The sequence below is a fragment of the Nelumbo lutea genome, chromosome 4, assembly GCF_056320005.1.
Source record: "Nelumbo lutea isolate HS-2025 chromosome 4, American lotus-T2T, whole genome shotgun sequence".
Taxonomy (NCBI): domain Eukaryota; kingdom Viridiplantae; phylum Streptophyta; class Magnoliopsida; order Proteales; family Nelumbonaceae; genus Nelumbo; species Nelumbo lutea.
This window is the reverse complement of record NC_142687.1, coordinates 95,315,025-95,340,355: the sequence shown is the minus strand read 5'-3', so window position 1 is coordinate 95,340,355 and position 25,331 is coordinate 95,315,025. Positions and strand designations below refer to the sequence as shown.

At 36.3% G+C, this 25,331-nt stretch overlaps 1 protein-coding gene across 2 annotated transcripts; it reads right to left on the bottom strand.

The window, feature by feature from the left end:
• Window positions 1-19,221: 19,221 nt before the first annotated feature.
• Window positions 19,222-21,464, bottom strand: LOC148861972 (cyclin-dependent kinase-like protein). Of its 2 annotated transcripts, none has more exons than XM_088941687.1 (2): window positions 20,956-21,464; window positions 19,222-20,828 (listed from the first exon to the last, which is right to left on the bottom strand). In XM_088941687.1, the coding sequence occupies exons 1-2, from the start codon at window positions 21,046-21,048 to the stop codon at window positions 19,470-19,472; spliced, it is 1,452 nt and encodes a 483-aa protein (XP_088797813.1). In that variant the 5' UTR covers window positions 21,049-21,464; the 3' UTR covers window positions 19,222-19,469. The 2 variants fall into 2 exon arrangements, with proteins under 2 accessions (XP_088797813.1, XP_088797812.1); XM_088941686.1 differs by having other exon boundaries at window positions 19,222-20,834; window positions 20,956-21,409.
• Window positions 21,465-25,331: the final 3,867 nt, after the last annotated feature.

Genomic DNA, 25,331 nt, shown 5'->3' with positions numbered 1-25,331 from the left:
CAGTAGGGACCAATCCGGAGACTCTCCTCCTGCAGCACTTGCAGAGCCGGAGCCACCTCCTCTGCAACACGCCGAAAGCTCAGTCCTCCCTCTCTTTCAGAGAAAGCTTTGATTGAAGTTGTAGAACTTCATTCTGGCGGACTTCCTGCGGTAACTTCAGAACTTCATTGGTTGTAGTGGCCGATAAACCAGAGGAACCCAGCGACAGCGAGATTTAAAACTTGAAGAAAGCTTTGATAGATTCCCTCTATGGTATGGATCGAGGGTTGAGGGCCTCCAAAAACCCAACTACGACTCCCACCGAGCATTTGACTCTTCTATGGTTGGTGGGTGCGCTGCAGGTACACTTCTTTTGTGGGCTTATTCCCGTTGTTCTCGATAGGGAAGCTACCACTGGTGAAGGTGGAGGAGATATCTCAGAGCATAGACTCATCAAACTTCACGGTGGACAATGTGGTCCAGTTCGTTGGGCCCTTTGGCCACCACAACCTTGAATACCAATGCCAAGTTTGAGATCTGAAGCCCCAAGTGCGTCTAGGTAAGCTATCAAGTAAAAGCAAGCAACAACCAAAATCAAATTACTTAATGTGAATGTGAATCATTCGATTTCACTTGATTCCTGAACCAGAGGTGGAATTGGGTTGGGTCCTCGTCCTTCACCTTGTAGTTTGTAACCGAGGTTGTGGTGAAGCACATTGTAGCCGATGAAGAAGAGAAGAAGCTGCTTTGTTACAGGTGAGAGAGATTTGAATGAAGTTTTGAACCAATGAACAAGTGGAGTAAAGAAGGAAAAGAAAGAGATATGGTGTTTGGTAGATGAGCAGTGTTTTTTGCCGCTGCTATTCGTGCATCTGAGGTCGGGGAAGATGAACAGTGCCCAATTGTTTGAATATTTATTACAGGGGTAGTATGGGTATTAAAATGGCGGATTTCAACGGAAAGATAACGGAAGGGGGTCTTGGTCTCACAACCATAGTACAGGGGGGTCTTTCTTGCAAAACAAAGTATAGGGGGGTCTTTGTAATTTACCCAATAATAAAAGGAAAAACCTGTGATATGAAAAATATATGGTATAAAAAGAGTTCTGACCGATCAAAGCCCACCCATGAATTTGGATAAATAACACCTGATTTGCTACTAAATCTATGATTTCAGTTAATTGATCACATATTTTTCGGATATCATATATTTTCCATATAATAGTCGAACTCTACAAATAAACGATAAAATTTTCAATTATTTGATTAAGATAATAGAAAATACAAAGTATCAATTATTTTTCACATAAAATTTAAAATATTATTAAATTCAACACCTAATATATAAACTTTATATGCTTTAAAAATTCTAATAATATGTCGGTCTGAAGTGTTGGATTTAGCTTAATACTATACCTACCCATATCTGTACACAAAATCCATCCTTACCCCAAAACCTGCAGATTGTAGTGGAGCACAAGCGGAGGGTTTTGAGATAAGTTGAAAGAAAATTCCATGGAAAATGCAAGAGAGAGAGAGGGAGAGAGAGAGAGAGAGTATTAGGCTTGCCATATATGTCTATAGGGCGCTTTGAAGTAGCAAAAGTGAATTCTCAAATTTGCATGGGAGCTTAAGTATTAAAAAGTGTGCGGAAGCTAAATAGAATAAGGTGAAACGACTACGACGAAAATGGGATTTATTTTCATTTTATATTCAATTAATAATGGCATAAACAGGATCTCCCGCCAACAAAATACCTTTCAATACATTACCAATATAGGTTGTGTTCGGTACCATTATTAGCTGCTCTTTTACGAAATGTTTGGGGTTGATCAATAGAAATTGAAAATATAAGTTGTGACGTCATATAATCAGAAATGTATTATTTTGGATTGATCAAAATACAAATTTGTTGTTGTTATAATTTGATGTTTCAACCACAAATTAATAAACAATTCATATTTCTCATAAATTTATATTAATCAACCCCAACTACAATGGTACCAAAACACAACCATAACTGGCACTGCACATCTCAACTCCATACTTTGTGGAGGTTGAAGTAATTAAACACTTCTCTCCCCATAACGTCCCAATACTAATCCTAATTGGCAACTACTATCTTCATTGTTGTTTTTATCCGTATTCCACAAGGGTGTAAATGGATCATAATGTTATCGCCTGAGATGGGTCAAGGATAACAATGTAATTATGTTTCTAATAGTTGAGGTTTGTTCTGGCTGAGGGCCTATAAGTCTGACTTGTGGAGGAAGAGGCACGTTAGAAGTCCCGAATATGATCCTAGGGATGGAGACTCCGATGATCAAACTAGTGAGGAGAATGATAAGTGACTGAACAAGGCTTGAGTGGAATAGCTCATACGAGGTCACCATGAAACTAAAGAGCCTAGAGCAATAAATGCCAAGATGGATTACCTCATAGTGATGCCACATATTTATAGCTGAATTTTCCTGGAATTAGTTATGAGAAGACGACCAGGATGCACTCTACCTAGTGCCGACATTGCCATCCTGGGTCTACCATGTGCACCCACGCCATTGGGCTTACTATGTGCGCCTACATCAGATCAGATTATATTTGAATTGGGCTATACCTAAATTTGATTCGATAATATGAATCTTATATTATTTGGTATATCTAGATTGAACTCGAATCCAGTAAGGATGTCATATAATCAAAATGATATAATCCGATCTAATTTTTGTAAACTTTAATAAATTATCAAAAGGAATAGAAATAATAATCTATACAAAAAAAAATATACAAACATTTTTTGGACTATATAATTCAATAGGGTGATATCTGGATCCGACAAAAAGGATTAGGTTCGGAATTGGATCGTAACAATTGCACATTAATGAGTAATGACTTTGTAAATATTCAAATATTTTATTGCATGTTATGACAAAAATTATGTGGTTCAAGAAGAGAAAAAATTCGCAAATTCAGGCTAATCTCGTCCTTATTTAAGATCTTGTGTTTCCTTGCACAAACCGAGAATTTATCAAAATTCATGGGTGGCTTTAATTTGTCATGCTGATATAAGAAAGAGAACTGGGTGGATAGTGCCCCGGGACACGTGTGGGGCAAGTTGGGATCTGATACGATAAATCTCGCTATAAGACTTGGGACCAATCAAAAAATGGGATCCATGATATATGAGGTGTGCCAATGGACCACCTTGTGAATTTTGATGAATTCTTATTGATTAATGTACAACTTAATATAGAGCTTATGAGATTAAACCCAATGATGAGATTTCAAGTAGCTGTTCAAGCATGAAACTATCAATCAATCGTATCGACCAGATAGAACCAAATCGACTGAACTAATTATGTCAGTTCTGATTGATTTTGTCCTCACTAATAATTGGGTCAGGACTCAGGACCCGTTCTTGCTGGTCCAAACACATTATATAATTAATAATAAACAGATTATATAATTAATAATATGCCAAGATCTCTTATTTTATTTTTCATATTTTTTGTTATATTATATTATATGCCTAAAAAGAGTAAATTTGATACACCCGAATGGGAACAAACTGACACCCTGTCCCGAAATCAGACCCGACCCAGAGATAGCTCTGACAAGCGCTAGTTAGGGTCCTCTTATTCAAATTCAACGTTTCAACTGATAGACCACAGTATTCCTGGCAATGAAGGCGCATTGTGTTGGTTTTATGTTGACCATATGGCCAACAAGCAACCTGAACGTCTGACCAGTTCCATCTTTCGCTTTGTTTCTTTCTTTTAGAACAGTCTAACCTCCCAGAGGTCAACTTTCTGGATCATTCTTTTGTTTCAAATATCTTATTAGTTATTTTCGTCAAAAATCAAAATTATAAGCTGTTCCAATAGAAATGTATTAGAGAATAGGTAAGAAAAAGAATTGTCATAATCCGATTATATCAATTATCTGCCTCGCATTGGAGTTATCTTATCAGTCCACTTTTATTAATTTGCTCTTTTGTTTTCATTACTTCATTCTCAGTGTTTACTTTGCTTCAGATGTTGTTTTATTTCATTTGTAATGCTAAAAATAAAATAAAAATAAATCAGAATTTGCAGTCTCATAACATTGCATCAATGCAAATAAAATTAGGGCCCAATTGATTTGCGGGAATGAGGGTTTGGAATGGAAATAAGAATGGCCTCTTCCAATTCTAATCATTTGGTTGGACAGAACTGAAATCCAATTCTCATTACTATTTGAATGGCATTCCTCGTTTGAGGGAATGGTCATTCATTCTCTCTCCCTTGGGAATGAGAACCCATTCTAGTTAATTCTGATTCTCCAATTTCAATTCCAAACTGAACCAAACAGATGGAGAGAATAGACCATTTTGATAGCACAAATTATAAAGATTTGTGAGATGAAATAACAATAAAAGTTTCAAGAAATAACAAGTTCACACAAAGAAAAATGGAGCATGGAGATAAGGAAGTATCTATTGTGTGTACAAGTATTTGCCACAACAAATCTCCAATTGTTAAGTTACATAGTGCAGAGGGGATAGGAAGAACGAGAATATACCAAGAATGCATAATTCATTGGAAAAAGTTTGGATGTTATCAACCTGCAAAGTCTCGATTACACCAATCGTACGTTGTGATATATATAACAAAGATATTGACGAGTGGGAGCAGGGGCAGAGCTAGGGGGACCCAGGGGAGCCATGGGACCCCCTATGGTTTAGAAAATCCCCACTGTAATACAGATTTTCATGTAAATTTTTCCCTCCCCCCACTCCCCATCTCAATGGTTGGCCCCCCCATGAGCCCATCCATACTTCATTTATGTTTTGGCCCCCTTTATAACAATTTCTTGGCTCTGCCCATGAGTGGGAGGATCAAAGTCAAATGTATTTTACACTTATGCTCCTTTGATTTTTCCTACCTTTCCCTTCTTTTCCTTACTTTTTCTTTCAAATCAAGTATAACCTTAAATTTTAGCGTTTAGGTTTGAGAATTAAGATATATATATATATATATATATATATATATATATATATATATATATATATATATATATATCAAATGATCTAATGCCTTAATGCCACTATTTTAAAATTTGGACTGGGTTGAATGGTCAAACCATTTGACCCAGGAATAGATAGTATATTTGGGTCTATTTTTTAATTGGACCACTTTCAGAAAAATGTTGAATTGGTCAAAGAACCATTAACCTAGATGGTCAAACTGTAAAAACATTCGACCCAGGTACCAATTTATGGTTTAATAAAAAAAATTCAATTTCTTTAAGATTATTAATAGAGAAGAAAAAATATAGAGAGATGGGGGATTGACTCAGAATGATCTTAGATCTAAGATCTAAGAGAAAGAGATTATAGAGAAACAGAAAGGTGAGATTTCAAATCTGAGATCAAAGAAAGAGAGAAACAAGATATCAAATCTTAGATAAAAGAAAGAGGTCGTAGTTGCCGTCGGCATCACCATCACAGGTGAACGTCTCCTCCTCCTTCTTCTATTTCTTTCTTTCCTTCCCTCCTTTTTTTCCTTTCTTTTCTTTTTTTTTTCTTTCTTTCTTTTTTTTTTTTCTTGGCCGACAACCACGTACTCTAACTCTCTCTTTTATCATAAAAGAACAGAGAATGAACCCTAATATTCTAAATCTCCAATATAAAGGTCAAATCGCTCAAACCATTCAACTCAACTGGTCGAACTATTGACCCATAAACCAGTGATCAAAGCAGTTCCATTTTCAGGTCATTTTTAAAACCTTTCTTAATGACTTTGTGCCTTTGTGTGATCATGGTAGGAGCAAAGTAAAGCCCAACAAGCAAATGGATTGTGATAGGAGTTGGAGTTAAAGGTGAATATAAGAAACAGATAAGTGAAAGAAATACAATTGAATGTACTAGTCTCACCCATATAACTTTAAGCTTCTAATGTTAGGAGGGCTTCAAAAAAATGTGATTTTAGGAGAGTTTGTCCAAATCTAATTATCCTATTAATCGCAAACTTTAGGTGGAAGGGCAATTGTCATATTGACCATTATCAGAGGTAAAAAAAATACATGGAATGTCATGGCTTGGGCCTAATTCTAGGCTTGTCTAATAATTACCCCTAATGAGAGGACACAATGAGGAATGGCAATGAGGCGAGTATGGAGTGGGGCACTAGCGCAGTACGAAAACAAAACACGTTGATAAATACTTTAGAAAAAGAGCAAAAGTCGAACTACCAGGAAGAAGAATTCTTCACTGAATAATTAAGAGAAAATTCAATATCCAAAAACTGTCTTAGCCTTCCCCTAGCTACTCTTTATATAGACATACACCCTTATGGCTCCTACAAAAAGCTTCATAATCTATGAAAACACTCCATAATAAAATCTTATAAAACTCTTCAAAAAGAAAGCCCTAATTGAACAATAATTTGGAAATTATTATCCAACACTAATTTGGTAATTATGAACTAGAATAGAAGTCATGCGCTGACACTAGCTTGGTAAATTCAAAATAAGATAGAAATTTCATGTTGGTGCTAACTTGGTAAATTCAAACTAAGATAGAAATTCTGTGTTAGTGTTGTCTTGGTAAATTCGAACTAAGATGGAAATTCTATGCTGGCACTAACTTGGTAAATTCGAATCATAATAGAAGTTATGTGCTGATGCTAACTTGGTAATTGATTACTCGGTTAGATTAGTGATGTCATCCGAGCTTCTTATGTGTCTTGGAGTGGTCCCAACGTGCATAGAACTTATTGACCTTCTCTTGTACTACACCATCCTCCCCGGGTTGGGGAGAATCTGTCATTGGATTCAAATCATCATCTGACTAATTGCCAACATATGGTATCGAGTATTTGACATTGAAAACATCAAGGGTATATATATGGCTGGGTAGCTTTAGTCTATAAGCATTTTCATTGATGATTTCAACTATCTCACATGGTCAAACCTTCCTTGGTGCCTGCTTTTCACATTGCCCAACCGGTAGGCGTTCCTTTGTTAATATGGCCAAAACACAGCCTCCCACATCAAATACTATTACATCCTATATGAAATAAGATGGGTATTCGAGAACCAACTTTGTTAATGTTTACTCAGTTGGTCTGAATCCCATACTGTATCAGGCACCCCCCCCCATCCCCATCCTATAGCTAAAATCCCCAAACTTGTTACCACCCTGTCCTTGATATCAGGGCAATGATACAACCCCTATCCCCATCCCCACCCCCTTCCCTGTTGGATATGGGGAATCCTTGAGATATCCCCACCTTGTTAGGTCTTGTTTTCTTGCTACTGTGGTTGGATAAAGCAAATAGGACATTTCTTTTTACTTTTCTCTCTTGGGCACCGAACTGTTGTTGGCCCAAAAAAGTTCCTCTCAATGATGAACTAACCAAGTGAACTGTTAGTTTTCAACACAGTACATTGAAAAGTTTATCAAATGACATTTGTTGCTAACCAAATGAATTATTAATACAACACATTGAAAAGTTTATCAATCCACAATGTGTCGGTGGTTGGATAATTTTTTACCTCTTTGGTTATAGAACATATGACATAACCAAATGAAAAGTTTATCCCAAAGAGGTTCCCCATTGATAATCACTTGAAAGGAGTATTGAGTTACATATGACATAATAATTTTGCACCATTGGGCAGGGACCATCAAAGTTTCAAGTGTTGAATGAACAAAATCCAATTTTTCTAAGTTTAGTTTGATCCCTACAAATCTAGGTTGACATTTTTATACTTAAATGAATGAACAACCTCATGCATTAAGAGGATATTGTATTGCATATTCCTTCGAGGAATAAAAGCCATTTGGTTAGGTGACATGATTGTAGGCATAATAGATTTAAACAACTTAGCCATTGTTTTAAAAGGCTTAAGCCTTCAGGCACGAGATATACGCCTTGAGGTGAGGCACACAAATTTTGCCTCAAGGCTTAAGCCTCACAACTTTGATGTGAGGCTTAAGCCTTTGTCAGAATGAAATTTATGCCTCAAGGCTTAAGGCGTAGCCTGATGTGTAAAGAGTAATTTAAAACATATAAAACACTTCAATAATTATGTACCAAATAAAAAAGTAAAAAAGAAATACCAATAAGGCAAATCAAATTCTATTAGTTTTTCTTAATGTTTTAAGAGAATTCAATGCAAAAAGGATTTATCAAGTGTTTAGTTTCTTGTGAACAAATCAATTGAGATTTTTCTTATTATTCTAAATGTAATGTCCCATGTTTGTCATTTTTTTCAGTTATTTTACTAATGGATAATAATAATAATAATAATAATAATAATAATAATAATAATAATAATATATAATAATGGATAATGGTGACATGTCACCAGAGGTTATCACATCATCAGATACGTATCAAAACTCCACTCAAACTGGTTAACCTCAGTTATAGCTTATCTAGGATTACTCTCAACTCTAGATAAACTAATTATATAACCATTATCATTCTATCTCTCTTGTTGTAATCCCATTATCATTCTATCTCTCTTGTTATAATCCATACTAGTTAGAGTTGTACTTGGAGTCTTATGACTCATCTATAAATATCAATCATGGTTCTCGTAAAGCTACCATTCAAACCATTCTCAAAATCTTATTTCTTTAATTCAAACTTGGTACTAGAGCCAATTCATCATGTCATCGATCAATAGTTCAATCGAAGGAGGCATTAACAGTCTTGGATCGTTGGCTTCAACTGTAACTTCGGGGGCACCAACATCGATGCCAAACATCACACATTATTTGCCCATCAAGCTGAACAATGACAACTATCTTCTATGGTATGCATAACTTCTACCAATTCTCAGAACCTATAAATTCATGGAAATGGTAGTAGAAGGAAAAATTCATGCTCATCTTGAAGAGAATGATGACCTAGAGGGTCCATCAAAGAAGACTTTCAACCCAACAATTGATTATTGGTGCCAATTGGATCAATTAGTACAAAGCTAGATAGTTTCATCTTTCACAGGAAGCGCTCTTGCCCAAGTCGTAGGTATGTCTTCATCAACCGAAGTATGGGGTACATTAGAAGATTCGTTTGTTCCAAACTCCAGATCCAGAACTCTTCAACTAAGGAGACAAGTCCAAAATCTCAAGAAATGTACCCTTTTTATTTCTGAATATATTCAAAAAGCCAAAGGTATTGCTGATAATCTTTCGGTGGTTGCTGAACCTGTTTCAAAACAAGATCTTGTTCTATTTATTTTGGCTGGACTTGGACCTGAGTATGAATCGATTATTACTGCTATTACTAATTGATCTAATCTTGATAAATTAAGAATCTTTGATATTGTTGATCAATTACTTAACCATGAATCTTGGCTCCAAGAGAATCAATCTGCTAAGGCCAAGGATAATGATTCTGCATATGTTGCCTCCTATGGCAACAAGAATCACTCTCAATAGCCATGCAATAACTCCCAATGTGGCCAAGGTAGAGGTGGTTGTGGTTGTTACACTGATGGTTTAGGACGTGGTAGAGGGCGCAACACCATTGTTTGTCAATTATGCAACATTCTTGGTCATGGAGTTTGGAAGTGTCATCGTCGATTTGATATTTCTTTCCTTGGTATTTATCGTCCTTCTACTTCAAATCCCACTTTTGAACCAGCAACTCATCTCAGTTTGGTCCAGCTTGGTATCCAAACTCAGGAAAGACACACCACATCACATCCGAACTCGATATCCTTTAGGTTCGATTAGACTATGGTGGATCTGATCAAGTGAAAATTGGTAACGACGCAGGTTTGCAAATTAAAAATATTGGTTCTTTTATTATTTCCCGTGGTGATCATAAATTTCATCTACAAGATATTTATCATGTTCCATCAATTACAAAAAATCTTCTATCAGAAGTTTACCAAGGATAACAATATTATTTTTGAATTTCATTCCTCTCATTTTCTCTTGAAGGACCATACTGGGAGAGTTCTACACCAAGTACCCAATAAAGGTGGACTCTATCAATTTCATACTTCGATGATTGTTGATCCATACTCTTCATCGAGTAGTGTTGTTGCGCTTGTTGTAGAGAAACCCTCAGTTCGAGTCTAGTATCATCGACATGGGCATGCTTCTACCATAATTGTTCAAAATGTTCTTTCACAATTTGGCCTTTCATACAGTGGTTCATTTAGTTGACAGGTGTGTGGTGCATGTTAGCTAGGCAAAAGTCATCGTTTTCCCCTTTCAGTATCATCTACTTCTTATATTCGTCTATTAGAGTTAGTTTAATATGATGTATGGGGACCGGCCCCAATTGTTTATAGTAATGGCTTTAGATATTATGTTTTCTTTGTAGATGCCTTTTCAAAATTTTCTTGGATTTTTTCCATGCACCAAAAATCTGATTTATTTTACATTAATGTTGAAATTTTGTTTGATATAAAAATTAAACTTTTTCAATCTGATTGGGAGGAGAAAACCGATGGATCGCACAATATCTCGACTCACAAGGCATTGGACATCGGCTCACTTGCACGCACACGCACAATGCTGTTTTTCTGATCAATTACCTCCCGACACCAACACTAAAAGGCAAGTCTCCTTGTGAAACTCTCTTTGGTCGGCCACTAGATTACTCTCTTCTTCGCACTTTCGGATGTGCTTGTTATCCTTTTTTGTGACTATACAATCGTCACAAGATGGAATTCAGATCCTCTCCATGCATCTTCTTGGGTTACAGCTCCTAACACAAAGGTTATCATTGCTATGATGTAAAAAATGGCTACTTATATATCAGTCGCCATGTTGTCTTCAACGTGTAAGACTTTCCAGGTATACCCTCGCCAACATCATCTCCAGCTCCCAGCATCGGCAAAGTTTCACTACTTCCAAGTTGTATGGCTCTAGTACAAAGTCTAGTGCCTCTACCAGTTGTAGACCCACACTCTCCTTCCCGTTTGGTGCCATCGCCTTTATTTTCTTCCGGGTCTGCCTCTGTAGCTTCAAATCCCAGCTTGGATAGCTGTTACTCTTCACCTCGGGTTCGCCCATGTAACCTCAACTGGTTTGAGAAATCTTGGATACCACTCAACCGGTTCATGTTCCTCTGGAATGCACCCATTCTTCGGTAACTCGATCCATGCGTTCCACTGCTTTCCCATCTACTTCTGTTGCTACTCAATATCCTCTACCTCTTTGCTTTAATTCTATAGTGGCGGCTACTGAATCTGGACCCACCTCTAAATCACAAGCCTCCAAACATATACAATGGCATGATACCATGGCAACAGAATTTAGTGCACTAGTTGAAAATGGGACATGGGAGCTTGTACTGCATTAACCCTCCATGAATGTGGTTGGTTCTAAATGGGTATATAAATATAAACAAAAACCAGATGAATCTGTAGATCACTATAAAGCCCGATTGGTAGCTCAAGGTTTTACTTAGATATTGAGGGTTGATTTTTCTGACACTTTCAGCCCTTTCGTTAAACTAACCACCATACGCACTATCTTGTCTCTTGCAATGTCCCAATTATGGGATGTTCGCTAACTGGATTTCAACAATGTCTTCCTCAATGGGCTTGTCACTAAGAATATTTACATGCAACAACCAAAGGGTTTTGAGGATGTTGATCGCCCCTCTCATGCTTGCAAATTATCCAAAGCCCTTTATGGGTTTCGACAGGCCCCACGAGCATGGTTCTCTCAGCTTAGTACTAAACTTGCTGAGTTGGGCTTTCGTACTTCTCATTGTGATCCATCATTGTTTATTTACTTTAGAGGGGTTCATCGTGTTTATTTGTTATTATATGTGGATGATGTACTGCTCACTAGAATCTCTATGACTCTAATTCAGTCTCTTGTTAATAGTCTAGCACGTTCCTTCAAACTCAAGGATCTTGGCTCCCTACATTATTTTTTAGGGATTGAAATTCACAAGAATACATATGGTCTTTATCTCAGCCAATGCCAATATATTATTGATCTTCTTCACTGTGCTGGTCATGATGGTGTTAATCTACTTTCCACTCCGATGGCAGCCTCTACTAAGCTTTCGAGGCTCCATGGCTCCCCTCTCTCTGACCCTTCTCAGTATCGTATTGTTGAAGGTCTGCAGTATCTCACTCTCACTCGACCTGATATCAGTTTTGTAGTTAACAAGGCTTGTCAATTTCTGCATAATCCCACTGATGAACACAGGATGACAATCAAACACATTCTTCGGTATGTCAAACATACATTGGGTCATGCATTATTTTTCTCCTCAAAATCGTTTGTTCACCTTACTACATTTTTTTATGCTGATTGGGCTAGCTATCTTGATGATCAACGATCCACTAGTGGTTATTGTATCTTTCTTGGTTCTCATCTTGTTAGCTAGAGTGCTAAGAAACGACAGACAATTGCACACTCTAGTATGGAGGCTAAATTTTGTTCTATTGTCAATACCACCACCGAATTACTTTGGTTGCAGTCTCTCCTAACAAATCTAGGGGTTCGATTGTCTTCAGCTCCAGCTTTTCATTGTGATAATGTGGGTGCGTGCTATCTTGCTACTCATCCAATTTTTCATGCTCGCACCTGCCATATCGAGGTCGACTTCTGCTTTCTCTAAGATATTCTCCTTAAGCGTTCACTTCGGATATAGCACATTCCCTCTCTTGAGCAACTCGCTGACATCTTCACCAAGCCTCTGTCATCTCCACGGTTCACATCAATAGTAGACAAGTTGCGTGTGCTTCCTATGCCCATTTGCTTGAGGGGGTGTATTAAGGATAATGGTGACATGTCACTAGAGGTTACCACATCATTAGATACATATCAAGACTCCACTCAAACTAATTAATCTTAGTTATAGCTTATCTGGGATTACTCTCTTCTCTAGATAAACTAATTGGATAATCATTATCATTCTATCTCTCTTGTTGTAATCCATACCAATTAGAATTGTACTTGGAGTCTTCTGACTCATCTATAAATATCAATCATGATTCTGGTAAAGCTACCATTCAAACCATTCTCAAAATCTTGTTTCTTTATTTCATGCTTAATCAACTCAGTTAGGTATGGAATCCAACAGTCTTCATCATCTTATTAAGTTTATTATAAGCTCGATGATGAATTGTTGTAGTATGAAAGAATAATCGAGTATTTAAATCTTCTTCCTTTAGCAATTGTATAGGAGATTTCTGTAACCAGGATATTTCCTCCTGATGAAGGATAATTAAATATTTGTTTTTTTTAATTACTTTTTTGAGTTTTTGAAAGGAATCTCAAAGAACCTTTGGATACCTCCAATCCGTTTCATAATTCGACATTTCCTAGCACATAGATTGCCAAAAGTGTTATTGTTCCAAGTCTTCGCTAGTGAGAGAAAGCGTGCCACAACGAGCATTTGTATATAGATGAGCTGATGGGTTTTTCCACACATCCCTCATTGCTTAAAACCCCGGTGATCTGATGGAGAAAGCATGGTATCCCTATCTATAAGAAGAGGGTAGTGATCTGATGCAAGGTGCAATAGGTGGGCTTTTAGGAAAGAAAGCATGCCGTTCCTCATTATAAAGGACACGGTCCAACTATGCTTGAGTAAAACGGACTCCTTCATGGTTCTTCATCCACATAAATTTTGGTCTATTAAAGCTCAGTTTGGAAGGATTACAATTACATACAAAATACAAGGTTTTGCACTCCACATATATATTTGTATTGGTGCTCCTATTATTCTCCCTGTAATTCCATCCATATTTAGAGATTCTGTTGAGCGTTTGAATGACCGTAAATGGTTGATAACAACCGTTCAGGGATGTGATTGGATAACAACATGGATGCATCTAGAGGAAATATGATTTGCTTCCACTCTGACCTACTCCTTTCACCATAAAACTATAAAAAAGCCAGATCCCACCAGAAAAACCTTGGGGGTCAATGATGTAATGACTTGAATAACCAAGATGAGAGATTAGGTGACTGTATTGCAGAATTCTGAATTATAGTTTCCAATATTATTACCATGGATGGTCTATGCATATACTTTGAAACTAACAAAAATACCCCCATTCATAAACACCAAATATGGTTTTTATCATCTTAGTTTTTAATTTTTTTTTCCCTAAACTCACTTTCAACTAGTGTCTTAAAGAGTCTGGATTTGCTAAATGCCAGAGGCTATTGAGCAGGCTGTTTAACCATACACCCTCACCTTAGCGTCACATGTTCAATGACATTCTCATATGCCAATTCCTTTGGCTCAGTTTGGAAGGAGTATAAATACAAATTTGTAGAGTACAAAACTTTATATTTTATATTATTTCGTATATATTTGTACTATATATATCTGTATTTGTACTCCTTCCAAATTGAGTAAGCAAATTTTGCTTTTTCTTTAATTTTTTCTTTTTGCTCGATTTGGCTAGAGTACTATCTGTACATATTTGTATTTGCACTCTTTATTTACCTCTCCAGTCTACCTCCCCCCCCTAAACCGATCACTGTTATTGATTTCCCTCCATCAACAACAACCTCCACCATTGCCCTCTTTTTCTCTCTAATCAATGCTTATAAAATTCACTAAACCTATAACCTTGATCTGTTGAACTAATGGAAACTTTGGTAGCCATCAAGTTAGTGTTATTTTGCAAATGTGAAAGATGCTACTTTTTGTGCTAATTTGCCTTTACAAATTTGCGAGCCAAATAAGAAAGAGTGGAAAGAAAGGAAAAAAAAGGCCACACTTGCTGGGACAAAACTTGGATTACAGTTAGATCGGTTAGACATGATCCAACAAATAATGTTTGAGTTTGACTTAGACTGATTTGACTTAATTGAGAGTGTTAGAAGCTTTTTCTGTTTCAATTTTTCTTGACAAAGTCTTGCATTGCCCCCTAGGTAGTTTTATTACTGTTAGTTGGGCTATGCTTGGTTAATCAACCATCAAAAGTGAGATGTACTTGACCAGTTGAAACTAAGGCTGTGTTTGGTTACAGTCCAATTTTATTTGCATTAGTACAAATGCATGTGAGTGCAAATGAAAAATAATGCAAATTCTCATTTAATTTTGTTTTGGATATCTTTATGTCTTAATTTATAACGCAATCAAACAAAATAAACCAAAATTTGAAACAAAAATAGGTCAGAATTTACACTCAAATCATTTGTATTACCACAGTTTTGCACCAGTGCAAATTTATTTGTATTGCAACTAAGGCCATGTTTGGGAGTGCTTATGTTAAAAATATGTGCCTAAAAACAAGAATAAGCACTTATTTTATATTGGGTGTTTGGTGGTCTTCTTCTCCAATAAACATTTAAATAAGCAATACCCTTTTGTCCTTCATTTTCTTTCAAATTTTCAAAATATCCAATCCAAAGTGAATGAATAAAAGTACTTTGATAGAAATGCTTTTATAAAAGTACTGTTACAAAAGTGCTTTCATAAAACTACTTTGATAAAAACACCTGTAATATATTTTTGTAAAAAGTGCTTTTATAAAAGTGATTTTATAAAACCACCGGTAAAAGTGATTTTATAAAAGTGTTTTTATAAAAAGTAGTTCCATAAAAGTACTTTTACAGAAGTGCTTTCATAAAAGTACTTTCATAAAAAAGTGTTTTTATAAGCGTATTTTCGTAAAAGTATTTTTACAAAAGTGCTTTCATGTAAAAGTACTTCTACAAAAGTGCTTTCATGTAAAAGTACTTTTACAAAAATGTTTTCGTAAAAATACTTTACTTTCATAAAAGTAATTTTATGAAAATTACTTTTATGAAAGTGCCTTTGTAAAATTGTTTTTATAAAAGGGTTATAGTTGGTATTCTAAAAATTCACTAGGGAGAATTATGGAGAAAAAATTGAATAAGTCATAGATGCTTAATGGTGTGGTCCCTGCCCAAATAAGCACTCCCAAACATGGCCTAACTCAAAGAAACCAACCTTTTATCAGAATTTACAGGCAAACAAAAAAGATATAAGAAAACAGAATAGCATTAAAATTGAATGACTAAATAGCTACAAGCTGCATCGCATATGCACCACATATAATGACTTCTCCAAAATAAACCAACTCAGCACACCTTCAGAACAAGCTATCTAAATAGCTTGTTACAAGTTTCTCCGTACACACTAAAATCCAATCTAAAGAACACAAGCCTTGATGTTGCTATTTAATTTCTTTTTACATGTATTTATTTGCAAAAGAAAACCATAATTTTCTTTTTCTCATATAATTGTTTTGTTGGTCTCTATTTTTCTACAGGATGAATTCTTTTGTAATGGCTAAATAGAAATGTATATTAGCTAACAAAGTATCAAAATTTATCCATTCGGCAAGCAACTTGGTGGAACATTAAGCTGCTTAAGTTTGTGAACTTCCAAATGTCTAAGATGCTTCCTGATTAAAGGCTTTCTTCAAATGCTTAGCCTAACCTATTTAATTTATCCATTTTTCAGGCTAAGTTCCAACTACAACTTCAAGCAACATGTGCAGAGCCTCCTTGGAATCTACACTGACATGGGTATGATGCTTAAACACCTAGCCCAACTTCAACTAATATGATGTTTATGTATTTTTCAAGCATATGATAGCCAAACAAAGAGCACACATACCTCTTCAACCAACCCTTCCAATTTTTCAAATACTCTTTGATTGGCTGCTTTGCAGCATTTGCTATCTTCCTAAATGAGTAGTTTCTTATAAATGAGAATTCTCTGGAGTGCTTCCTTTGTGTAAATTGCAACATCAATATTCTTCTATTTATTTGAATATATTTCTATTAGTTGAACTATCTAGGAAATTAAATCAATTCCACTCAAGAATTTGTTTGATATGAAATTTAAATTGAAGATTCTTTTTGTTTACTACTTTTGCTTTATTTTAAAGGAAATATATCACATAATGTAATTGTGGCATTTTTCATTTTCTATGGATATTCACAGGGTTCATATAAGTTCTTGTGGAAGAGTTGCTCTTATTGGAATTACCTAAAAATATAGCAGGCATGATCCTTTCATGGACATGGTAGTTTGTTGAGTTTTTCTTAATTTATTTTCCTCCTTGTATGAAGTTCACGCACAAACTAAATACAAGCACATCAATTACAAGCAGCTATTTTCACTTTTTATTCACTTAAATACATGTAAATTACATTATATATCAAATGGAATCCTTGATCATGTTTTAAGTTTGTTTTATTTTCTTAACATTATCAGTCCTGATCAATTAGGATAAAGAAATTGAAGTATGATTTCATTTTGGGGCAAAAGATTTAGTAATCATACAGATTGGCACTAACAAAGGTAGTCAATAATCAACCAAGTGGCTACACCCAACTTGGTTAATACACCTGATTGTGGTATCATTCATTGGTTGAAATTTCCCGTGCATCGCACGGGCACTAAGAAAGGTAGCTAGTTTGTTTGCAGTGTAAATTTCATTTACATTGGTGCAAATGTATGGGAATGTAAATTCTGGTTTACTTTTGCATCATATTTGATTTTTGCAGTTGTGAGAAGTAAAATGTAGTCTCCATCCCATATGAAGGAGAATGTAGGAGGAATGCTATTTGTTTGGGAGTGAGTTATAAAATAAAATGACGGTCCCAACTTAATAATATAAAAGAGAATTAAGATAGGAGAGAAGGTGGTACTAATTTAACATCAGTTTGTGCAATGCAAAATTTGCACTGTTAATGACTGCAAATAGGACATAAGAACAAATATTATATAATATAAGATTATAAATCATAATTATAAGCATTGATGAGTGTTTGGTGAAAAAGCGGTTATTTCAAATAGGGGTAGTATAAGATCAAATTTTGAGCTTCTTGAATAAGTGTTTATTCTAAGAACTCATTTGGGCTAATTTCCCAAATACAAATAAGTGTTTATTGGTGTGGTACTGGACCAAAATAAATGCTTATTTGAATAAGAACTTAAAAAATAAGCACTCCCAAACTTAGCTTAAACTAGGTGCAAATTTTGACTTTGGTCCAAATTTACATAGCAAATAATAGGGGATCAGTAACAGAACTATAAAGTTGCTCATAAAATATGTTTTTCAGTTGTTAAAAAATGTTTCCATTTTTTAAAGGCTCATTTTGAAAGAAGTACAAATACAAATATGTAGAGTGCAAAGCCTTGTATTTTGTATTATTTTATACATCTTTGTATTGTACATATTTGTATAAAGCTCAGTTTGGAAGGAATACAGATGTAAACATGTACAATACAAATACCTACAAAATATGAGGTTTTGCACTCTACACATTTGTATTTGTATTCCTTCGAAGGAAAAATTCTCAATTAGTACTATGTACTTTGGGCCTAGTGCCACTTTGGTCCCTGACTAATTTTTTTTATCAACCATCCAAACATAGACAAAAAAAATGAGCAGTCTGAAATCATTCTCTCTTCTATTCAAGAAAGTTGGGATCATGTCTCAATGGGTACTTTGGTGACCCTAAAACCAAAAATAACCTCACATCCAGTTCAAGCTAAACTAGTGAATTTCAGTATTAGAAATTCTTAAACCAAATCAAACAATTTTAATATAAAAAACCAAACCATTGCGTTTTGGTCCAGTCTCTGATGTGATTTGAACCATTCAATTGGAGCGGAATTTAAAAAGTTATTGTATATACTAATAATACAATATAATATGCAACCAAAAAAATATTATTTGTACTAATATATTTCAGTCTAAGATTTGGTTCGGTTACTAAAATGCAGACAACTAAATTGAAATTTCAACATGAAATTTGAAATTATCCCAAATCAAATCAGATCGTTTTCAAGTCTAAACCAGACCAAATCATCAATTTCGTTTGATTCGGATCGATTTAGCGGTCTGAACCGTATAATCAACAGCCCTACACGTCTACCAAAAATCGCTGCGTCATAATGGATTTACTTCGCTACACCAACCAATAAAAACCCGCCACATGAGGTGGGTCCGGAGCTATTAACCATCGAACTAATTGGCGTCAGACATGAACAAATCTTCAGATGAGGTGGGTCCAAACTGTAATAATACATTAATGGCAGTGGCCCTGCACCCAACGTTGCTTTTGTATGTATAGACCACAGCGTAGAGAGGGGACAACTGAAAAGGAAAAGACGAAACTCCCTTGTGAACTGTGAACTCTGAACTGTGTGTTTGAGAGGACCTGCGACTACTACGAGAAGCTTTACGAACAAAAAAAGTGATTATCCATCTTTCTCACATCCAAACAAACCTTCAACGCAGAGGAGATGCAGTTACGGTCCATGAATCATGACTTTCAACGCTTCCGAATTGGAATCTATGCGCTAGAGATCAAAAGAATAGATACAAGAAGTAAAACAAATCAAGGAAGAAGAAAACGCCAACCCCGAACTTTTACTTTCACCTCCTCACAAAACGGTCTTTCTACCTCTATCCACAAACCAACAGACCCTGTAATGTAAATCATATTTTTTATTTGATGCGTTTATATGTTAACGACCTCTTTTTTACAGAATTGATCTGATGGAGCTGTTTGTTTTAGGGTGATAAACCCTGACCGGTATTATCGTACCTGCACAGAACCTTACACTTGACCACATTACTGTAAACGTAGAATCCTGGTGCCACCATGATCCGGACCACTGCCGGAACCAGCTTCCGAGCTTTGTCTGCACCCATGTCCTCCATGTACACCCCATCGAACCTCATCCCCTTATCCACCCTGAATACGGGTAAGGCTGGGTGCACCGAACAAGCCAACAGATGAACCAGCCAGACGTTCTTCGCCGCACCGAAGAATGCTTGCAGCAGTGGCTCCGGCCACGCCCGGTTCCACCCCAACATCGCCACGATCTCACTCATCTTTCGATCGCAAAACCGGCTGAACTCCTCGCTGAAGTGTCTGGTTCCTTTGTTCAACACCTCTTCCCAGGTGAGTCCCCTGAGAAGAGTGAAGGAAGCGTAGTTCGCTTCGCATTTTTGTATTGGATTGAGGATTCGCTCGGACCCACTTTTCTGAAATCCGATGGATTCGAAGTCTTCGTAGAATGCTCGGTTTAAGAGTGCTTCCAGATAGAACAGGATGCTTCTTGGGTTCTTGGAAAATGAAACCTTTACGTCATAAGGTTGGAGAACAGCAGAGATGCGCTCATAGACTCTGCAACCCATCTGCCGGAGCTGGAGGGTGAGAGACCGGCTCAGAGTCCGGACCGAAGACCGGGCTTCGGACACCGAGCTGAGAAATGATTCAATGACCGAGTCTTGATGTTCGAGTCCTTTGACAGCACTCATCACCATCGCAGGGTTGATATTTTTCGGCGCCAGATGTGGTGAATTGCTACATACCTCGAGACCAGACTTTAGGTTGTGGCAGTAGATCTCAAGCTTGTTGAGTTTCTTCTCTAACTCGGACATGGAGTACTTAAGTCGAGAAGCTTCTTGGAGAGCTTCGTCTCTCTTCCGAGTGGCTTGAATGAGCTTCTGCGACAAGTCCGCGACGACGAGCTTCCATTGCTCTTCCTTGGCGGTTGAAGACGACGACTCTGATGACCTGGGGCTCTTTCTCGTTAAGGACAAGAAGATAGATCTGAAGAGTCCATTGGGGCTTGCGTTCGGATGCTTGTTGGAGCCGTTGATGTCGATAGGAACGACCGAGATTTTCTCACGGGAGGTGGGCCGGCATTTGTTGCAGGACACCGAACGGTCGTCTTCGTCGTTGGCCTCCGGTCGCTTCCGGGACGACGGCTTAGCGTTGTTGTTCATGGAATGATGATGGAGAGGTGTTGGCTGGTGCTTTGAGGTCACATTCTGTTCAGTAGTATGGGAGGTTGGGGTTCGTCTGTTGTAGTAGTGGTGGTGCTGCTCCTCTTCTTCTTCTTCATCTTCGTTCTCTCGAATCTGCAGCTAATAACAAAGACCAAGTTATATCAAAACGGAGAAGCGAAATAAACCCATAAGCTTTTATAGATTTTTTTCTGTATAAATGTGGCCTGAAAATTGTCTGTATGGATGGTTGAGTACTCACAGGAGTGAATAGAGGGGAATGATGAGGTGGTGGAGGAGGTGAAACTGAAGCTTTTGATGACAGAGAAGAAATTGAAGAAGAAGAAGAAGCCATGATTGTTATCTATCTTTTTTCCTGTGTTTTCCTTCTCTATTCAAAGCCAAAGCAATCTCTCTCTCTCTCTCCCCAATCTCTCAGCGTATATGTAATTTCCCCCCTTTTTTTTTTTCTTTCGAGCTTCTTCCTCAAAATGGTATGAAGAGAAAAAGAAAGGAAAAAGTAAAGAAGGGGGAAGCCTGGGGCTGAGTTGAGTAAATGGCCGTGCGAGAATGGTTGCAGCATTTAAGAGAGACTTAAATGCCTTGTCAAGAGAGTTCAACTGCTTTATTTATTTCACGGAGTGGAGAATGAAGCAGCAACAGAACAGAACAGGGCCACTAGGCCACGCCCAGCGCATTCCATTAGATTAGACGCACATACAGCGTTTGGCGAAAGGGAGGTAAGAAAGGAAAGAGGAATCAGAAGCAGACATCATCTCATAGCATGTGAAGTCAATTAATGAGCTGATGGAGAGAGAAGTCCGATCGTGGTCCCCGCTATCCTGCGCCAGCGAGGTCAATCCCCCTGACATGTGTCTCACCTCTCTCTCTTTTTCTCTGAGATCACGTGCTAATCTTTCCACGTCATCGTAACTGACATGGTCTTCGTTTCTCCAAATGGCTACGTCAGCTTCCTTCCTTCCTTACATGCCCAATTGCCAATGGAACACGCCAACGTGAATAGCCGATGATACCCATCCAAAACGAATGAGACGCCGCTTGGGCATCCAAATAAGCGCAGAAGCAAATGCTAGCATGCCGCGATGGCTCTTCTTTGATATCAGTCAGTACATACATACATTCCTTTTGGCCCCCCTCCATATTTGATGTTGTTAATACTCACCATCCGAAATTTCGAATCAAATCTTGAATCATTTTTGCACTCTCACCCATTTACACCAGTACAATGGCAACCTAAGGCAGTCTTGGCAAATAGTCAAAGGTTGCGTTTGTTTGCGATTATATGCTAAATATGCAAAATGATTCACATTTATAATCCATTTTGTTCTTTTCTTATTTGTTTCAAATCGATGTAGAAAGCTGTATGATGATCTCTCTTGAGATCCAAAGAGTCATTCAATGGATACAATAATGCACTCTTTTCACAATAGGAAAATGTTAGAAACAAACATTTTTCCTCTCTTTTATATGGCAAATAAACACTTGCAAATCCATAGATGTTGCATATGGAGTACGGATTTGCTAAGGCGGGGGTCAAACCTTGGAATGGAATTTGAATTCATAGTTCATAAATCCGAAAAACAATCATTTCGGAGCTGAACGAAGGTAATTCAAAGTTGAAATACTTTAGAAGACAATCATTTCGGTGCTTGACGTCTGGTGGGTTGGGTAAAATGATTCTGTTTATTAGCACGAGACAGTGTCTCTGATGGTGGCGCTGACTAATACCAGACATATGAAGAAATACTCACCTTTGCTGGTTTGGGGCTGTAACCGTCGACCCTATATGCTGTAATCATGGCGTCACTACCCTTCTTTATTAACACCTGGGTCCCTTCTTAGTTCTTACTGTTTAAGCCACTATTGGTTGGATCATTTAGCCGATAACTGTTTAAGAAGGGCTGGGTTCTCGGTCAAAAACCATTGATTTCATCGGGTTTGGACATATTATTATGCCCTTGGGTACAGGCCTGGGCCCGGGCCCCACTATCTAAGCCCGACTCAATTTTGGATTGGGTTGGGTTGGGATTTCACATAAAAGTTCGATCCCACCCGATTTTCTAATCCTAATTCTTCTCAATCTCTCTCCCTCAATTTGTTCGAACCTGCAAAAACTTGGAAGTTTCTTCTCTTCCACGTCAGTGTCGGCGGTACATGTTGGATCATCTCCTTCCACAAGCGGCAACCGGCGATTGACGACCAATGAGCGGTGAATGGTATCATCTCTCCCGCAACTGGCGACCAGTGAGAGCAGCAAGGTCTCATTCTCTGTCTCTTTGATTCTCCAGCAACCACAAACAATTCCAGGTTTCTCCACTCCGCAACCACAAACAACTCCAGCTCTCTCTCTCTCTGGCAATTAAAGTGGCACTCTGATGTCCCCATTCCTAATACATATCGAGCTTCGGGCCTCAGGCTTTTGTGAGGCCCAAACTCTTGCCTAAAATCTAGGCCCGATGGTCAAGCTGAGTTCAGGCTCAGGTTTCAATATATTATATTAATAACAGTTGAAACCCGGCCCAGCCCAGCTCAATTCAATCCAACTCATGAATAGGTCTAAATCAAACTGTGAACCTAAAAATTGGTGGCCAAAACAATTCCAATTTCAAATCGATTTTTAAAAAGTTGGTTTAAGCTACGATGCAGACTCATTTTGAAACTCATGGTTGTATAGAGATGGCACGGACTGTAGAATTTGTTTTATTCATTTATTATTGATAGATGAACCTTTGAGTCAGGGCGATAAGGAGAAAGAAGGGAAGCAGCCAGCGGAATGGCTATTATTTGGGAAAGCAAATTATCCGATAGAAGTTTCTCGTGAAGAATTAATTGGATGTCGCTTCTGCTTTTGCTTTCAGCTTTCAGCCTTTCACCGTAAACCCAAGAAGTATATTAACTACGTTCATTTAATTCCGTGTCGGACAGGGGCTAAGGGGCCAGGTCACAGAAAGTTTGAATTCAAAATTAAAAATTTATTTAATATTTTCATAAAATTATATAATTATATTTAAAAATATTTATTAAAAACATAAAAAATATTTATACTCTCTCCTTTTCATACATTTTCAATAATCTAAATAATATCCTCTCCTAACTATTTTTCTCATTATTCCTCACTTTCTCCTAAATTATCTCTAATTTAATAGAGACTTATCTCCTAAATTATCTCTCATCCTATTTATCCTCTCCCTTATTTTTTATTTATATCTATCTAAAAAAAGTTTGAATTAAAAAATTAGTTAATATTCTCACAAAATTATATAATAACTTTAAAGTATTCATTACAAAACACAAAAATAGTTATAATAGATCTAATATTATTCATATTATTAATAATTTTATATTTTTACAAAATTATCGTTTGCTAGATTATTCAATTTAAATGGTAATCAAATAAATAAATATTTAACATTAAAAAATAAAATATTGTTTAAATATTTCAATCACTAAATATCTAAAATAACAAAATATTAAAAATAGCTAAATAATTATATTAACAAAATATTTAATATTATGTAATAAAGTCAAAATAAATAAATGTCAATAATTTATTGGAGATTAAACCATTTTTTATTTATTAGAGATTATAATATGAATTTAGCTAAAATTAGGAGTGTTCGTGGATTGGTTCAGTTTAGTTATTGGTTGTTTGGCCAACCAAATCGACCTGGTTAGCTTGGAGAGTTGGTCACCCAAAACTAGGGATGCAAACATATTGGATCATATTCGAATAAGGGTATATCTGAATTCGATCTGATACTGTTAATTGCATATCCTATATATGATACACATGGATCTAAATTTGAATCTAATGAGGAAGTCAGACATTTGAATATGATCCAACCCAATTTGATTTAAAAAATAATAATAAGTTATTAAAATAAAATAAAATATAACAATTTAAATAAAGAAAAACAAAAACTACAAGTATCTTTTCATCTATTTTCATCATAATATATACACGTTTTTATAAAAAAATAAATAATATAACAAATTTACAAAAATACAATATAAATAGTATATTTATAAATGAATAAATAAGTAATATATCTATGTGTTTTATATTTATTTAAATAAATAAATAAATAAATAATATATATATATATATATATATATATATATATATATATATATATATATATCAGATTGAATCTTATCAAATCAGATAGTGGACAAGTGATCTAAATTTGATCCGATCCTATTATCTGATCTGACTTGAAGATTCGAAATGGGGCTATCTGAATCAAAGAATATAGGATCGGACTTCGAATCGGATCATGATCTGGTCCATTTGCACCCCTACCTGGAACCAACTTACCATTAGTGAAATTCGCCCAACTCAGGTTATATTAGTTTGAGTCCATTTTCGATTTTGTTAGTTGGTTCAAAATATTTAAACTTAAAAAATAAGTTTAAAAATTAAATTCATGATATAAAATATTTTAGACTCATAAATATGGGGATTTCCCACTTTTGTGTATTAAAAAATTATATATATATATATGGTCGGGCCATTCAATTTTAGTCAATTTACAAATGGCCAAAGCAAAACTAATCTAACATGGTCAGGTTGGGAAATGTTGAACCAAAGCTAGCCAAAAATACTAGAAAACTCAA